General features: G+C 35.1%; 1 protein-coding gene across 1 annotated transcript; it reads left to right on the top strand.

Moving 5' to 3' along the window:
* The first annotated feature begins 944 nt into the window (after positions 1 to 944).
* On the top strand, positions 945 to 1730 carry LOC132625704 (uncharacterized). Its single transcript, XM_060340294.1, has 2 exons — positions 945 to 1417; positions 1697 to 1730. Exons 1-2 carry the CDS (start codon positions 945 to 947, stop codon positions 1728 to 1730), a joined length of 507 nt encoding a protein of 168 aa, XP_060196277.1.
* Positions 1731 to 3651: the final 1921 nt, after the last annotated feature.

Below are 3651 nucleotides of genomic sequence, written 5' to 3' on the forward strand. Positions count from 1 at the left end.
AGATCACTACATGATGTATCTGTAGCTTTGTTCTGTAAATTATGGTGGAATCTCAGGACTAAACCGTCATTACGGAGTGCCTTCATTGTTAATAAGTATTGCAGGAAAGAAAATCCCTTGACTGTTCAGTGGAGATATGGATCTCAAACTTGGAAGAATTTTTTACAAGCTAGAGATTTAATAGAGCATCAAATTTGGAGGCAAATAGGTATGGGAAATGCATAATTCTGGTTTGATAATTGGACAGGCATGGGTGCTTTGTATTATTCTATTGAAGGATATGATGAGAATATTCAAAATGTATCAGATGTGGTGGAGGATGGGAAGTGGAACATGGATAAATTGAATAATTTGTTACCTGAGGATATTGTGCAACATATTGACACCACTATCAAACCTCCAAGGGCAGAAAAAGGAATGCATAGGCCATGGTGGATATTGAATAATAAGGGAGATTTCACAGTCAAGTCAGCTTGGGAGTATATCAGATTGAGTGGGCAGAATATGGATGTGTATAAGCATATCTGGATTAAAGGACTGGTTTTCATGATAACTTTTTTTCTATGGAGATGTTGGAAATATAATGTTCCTTTGGATGATGTTTTGAACAAGATGCATTATAATATGGCATCCAAATGCTGGTGTTGTTCCAACCCAAAGGAGGAAACAATTCAACATTTCTTTGCTATATCTTATGCAGCTAACAAGATTTGGGCCTACTTTTCTTTAATTGCAGGAATGAACATCGAGGAATTATCTTTACAACAAAGAATTATAGAGTGGTAGACTGCCCCAGTCAAAAGAAGAGGGAAGATGATTTACAAAGCTATTCCAGCTATCATTATCTGGGAATTATGGAAGAGAAGGAATGCCATTAAGCATATAGGGAAAAGTCAATTGAGAGAGTTATATATCTAGTTTTTGCAACTATCCAAAGATTAGTAATGGTCAGGAATTCATCAATTACTCAGGTGCCACACAGATGGGAAGAATTGATAAGGATGCGGGAGGAAGGAACTAATAGGCTAAAGATTATAAAAGTGGTATGGAAGTTTCCACCATCAGGGTGGTTGTTGTGCAATACAGATGGGGCCTCTAGGGGAAATCCAGGTAGGAGTGCTTATGGTTTTTGTTTGAGGAACATAGATGGGAACTTGATATATGCTCAAGCTGCAGATATAGGCATTACTACGAACACAAATGCTGAGGTGATGGCAATTGTAGAAGCTATGAGATATTGTAGGAATGAAGGGCTTGACAACATCATAGTCCAAACTGACTCAGAAATGATATATAAAATTTTAGAAGAGGGTTGGAAACCACTATGGGGAATTTTTAACTGGATTGAAGAGATTTTGGAGATAAAAAATGCTATGACTGTTTCTTTCAGTCATATTTTAAGAGAGGGAATAAATTGGTAGATGCCTTGGCTAAACAGGCCTTAGAAAGCCTCTTTGCAGTGTCACAATTTTCAGGAATTGCCATCAATGTGTAGGAAGATTCTCAATAGTGATAAGACCAAGATTCCTTATTTGAGAATAAGGACTACAAGATAATGGAGGAAATGGAGGAATTGCGGGGGTGCTGGTTGGAAATTTGGAGAAAGGACAAGGGAAGGAAGCCTATCATCATGTTTAAATCCATTTGGAGGAGAACATGGTGGTATTTTTTACTAACTTTGTGTATTTTTTTGCAGGTATCTAATCTATGTAACTCAGAAGATACAATGATCAAAATGCAGAACAAAATCATCAAGGAACAAGTAGAAGACACATACATTCAAACTTTGGGCATAAACATCAAGGAAAACACAGAAACAACATTTATACTCAAATTCTCAGTTATAACTTTGAACAAATAGATTGGATAGATGTTTTATTTCTGGTATTAGCATCATATGGTGCTCATTCAAATAGACAAACATTTAAGCTATGCAAGTCAAAGTTAAAGTGAGAAGGAGAGGCAAATGTTCAACAGAATCATCAACAATATCATCGGAGAAGGGAAAATTGCAGCAGTGAAACAAGAAGTAAGGAAGATGGAGAATTTACCAGAAGCTATGGAGGTCCAACCAACGAGATGAGCTCGGATTGTGGTTTCAACACAGATAGAGTTCCAAATTGGTACATGTATAACAAGGACAAGGCCATTAAGCTTAATTTGCAGCAGGAAATTAAGAAGATGAATAGATCTGGAGTATAATAAGTCAATTTGTACTCTTTAACACCAGCTTTGAATTCAACACTTGCTTTAGTCTCTGTTTGTGGTGACATAAATCCCTCGTTTCAAAAAAATACGTTGCCTGGGGTCTTTACCAGGACTAACTAATAAAAACCCTAGGACCAGAAGTGATCTTCCAAAAAAAAAAATCAATACACCAAGCACTACACTTAGATTTATTGGATTTGTTGCAAAAATATTGGTATTAAACCCGAAACTCCCGGTAGATGGTCTTTTTCAAAGATTCTATATAAATTTATCTATGAAACCGAGATAGTTACCTTTCATAAAATTCTAAGTTTTACCTGAAGATGGAGATACGAGGCAATGAAGAACTCCACATCTGGAGGTGTGAATCAGAAATGAACCATCAGCATAACATCATATGGTATTCACCTTCACGGTGACCAGATACAGAGAAAAGCGTGGATAAAGAGAGAGAGAAGTCACCGGATAAATAGGGTTCCATTTAGGAAAGTGGAAAAGTTTATTTATTTGGCATTTTTTAATTTTTGTTGCTTTTATTTTGGGCCTGACCCAATTATGGGTTGGGCCTTTTTAAACTCTATTTTATTTTCTGCATATTAATAAAATGCTCGAATGGGCATAATATTTTTTTAAAAAGAAAAAATCCACAAGTGGTACTTAGATTAATCATACAAAAGGCAGTTTGTAAAGGATATATGAAGTCAAAGCTAGTAACGAGAGTGATTGAACTGAACTGCTATCCCTAGCTTAGAAGTTTGTTGGAGTTGATAGGATAGTTGTTTTATACCTATAGTAGTTAATTAGCAGTGTGCAAGGGTGGGGCTCTTGTTCTACAAGTGTTGTCCTTGACAATTTTGTAAATGTCACTTGGTAATTTATTTTTTTGACTTACCAAGAAAAGTATTTCGAAGTCCTTACTCTAGTTCAAAATTGAATTATCCCTCTCCATTATCCAAACATTTGGCTAGTATGATTAACAGAAGTTCAGAAGTTCACAGCCATGACAACGATAACGAAAAATCTCCAACACTCTTTTTTTCTGTAATGCCAAATCAGGTATCATTTTTGAAATTTCATCACTCACCTATGACCAGCTTATAACCAATATATATACTGTGGGTCCACAAAGAATTTGCTAAAATAATCAAACTCTTAGGATTATAAAATTTTGAAAATGAGAACGAAAAACTGATTAGCAGTTAATTAAATTCCATATTTCATTAAAGAGTTTAATTTTGGTACAGTTAAGATGTATAGATAATTTCTACCATTAGGACTAACCAAAAGAAAAACAAAGACTTATTGATTCATGGATTTAAAAGGGCATAGGGACATACTTTAAGGGAAGAGAATCAATAGAGTACATATTAGTACTATAATAATACATAGTCATTGGAGTAACAATTTTGAATATACGTAATCATGTATAGTTCTTTTACCGTT

Source organism: Lycium barbarum, unplaced genomic scaffold (genome assembly GCF_019175385.1).
Source record: "Lycium barbarum isolate Lr01 unplaced genomic scaffold, ASM1917538v2 unchr_scaffold_36, whole genome shotgun sequence".
Classification (NCBI taxonomy): domain Eukaryota; kingdom Viridiplantae; phylum Streptophyta; class Magnoliopsida; order Solanales; family Solanaceae; genus Lycium; species Lycium barbarum.

Bases quoted from the DNA above. Each gene is read 5' to 3' on its own strand.
- LOC132625704 (XM_060340294.1), top strand. From the start codon at position 945: ATGGTCAGGAATTCATCAATTACTCAGGTGCCACACAGATGGGAAGAA. The intron at 1,418-1,696 runs GTAGATGCCTTG...ATTTTTTTGCAG, and splicing joins TTAAGAGAGGGAATAAATTG to GTATCTAATCTATGTAACTC.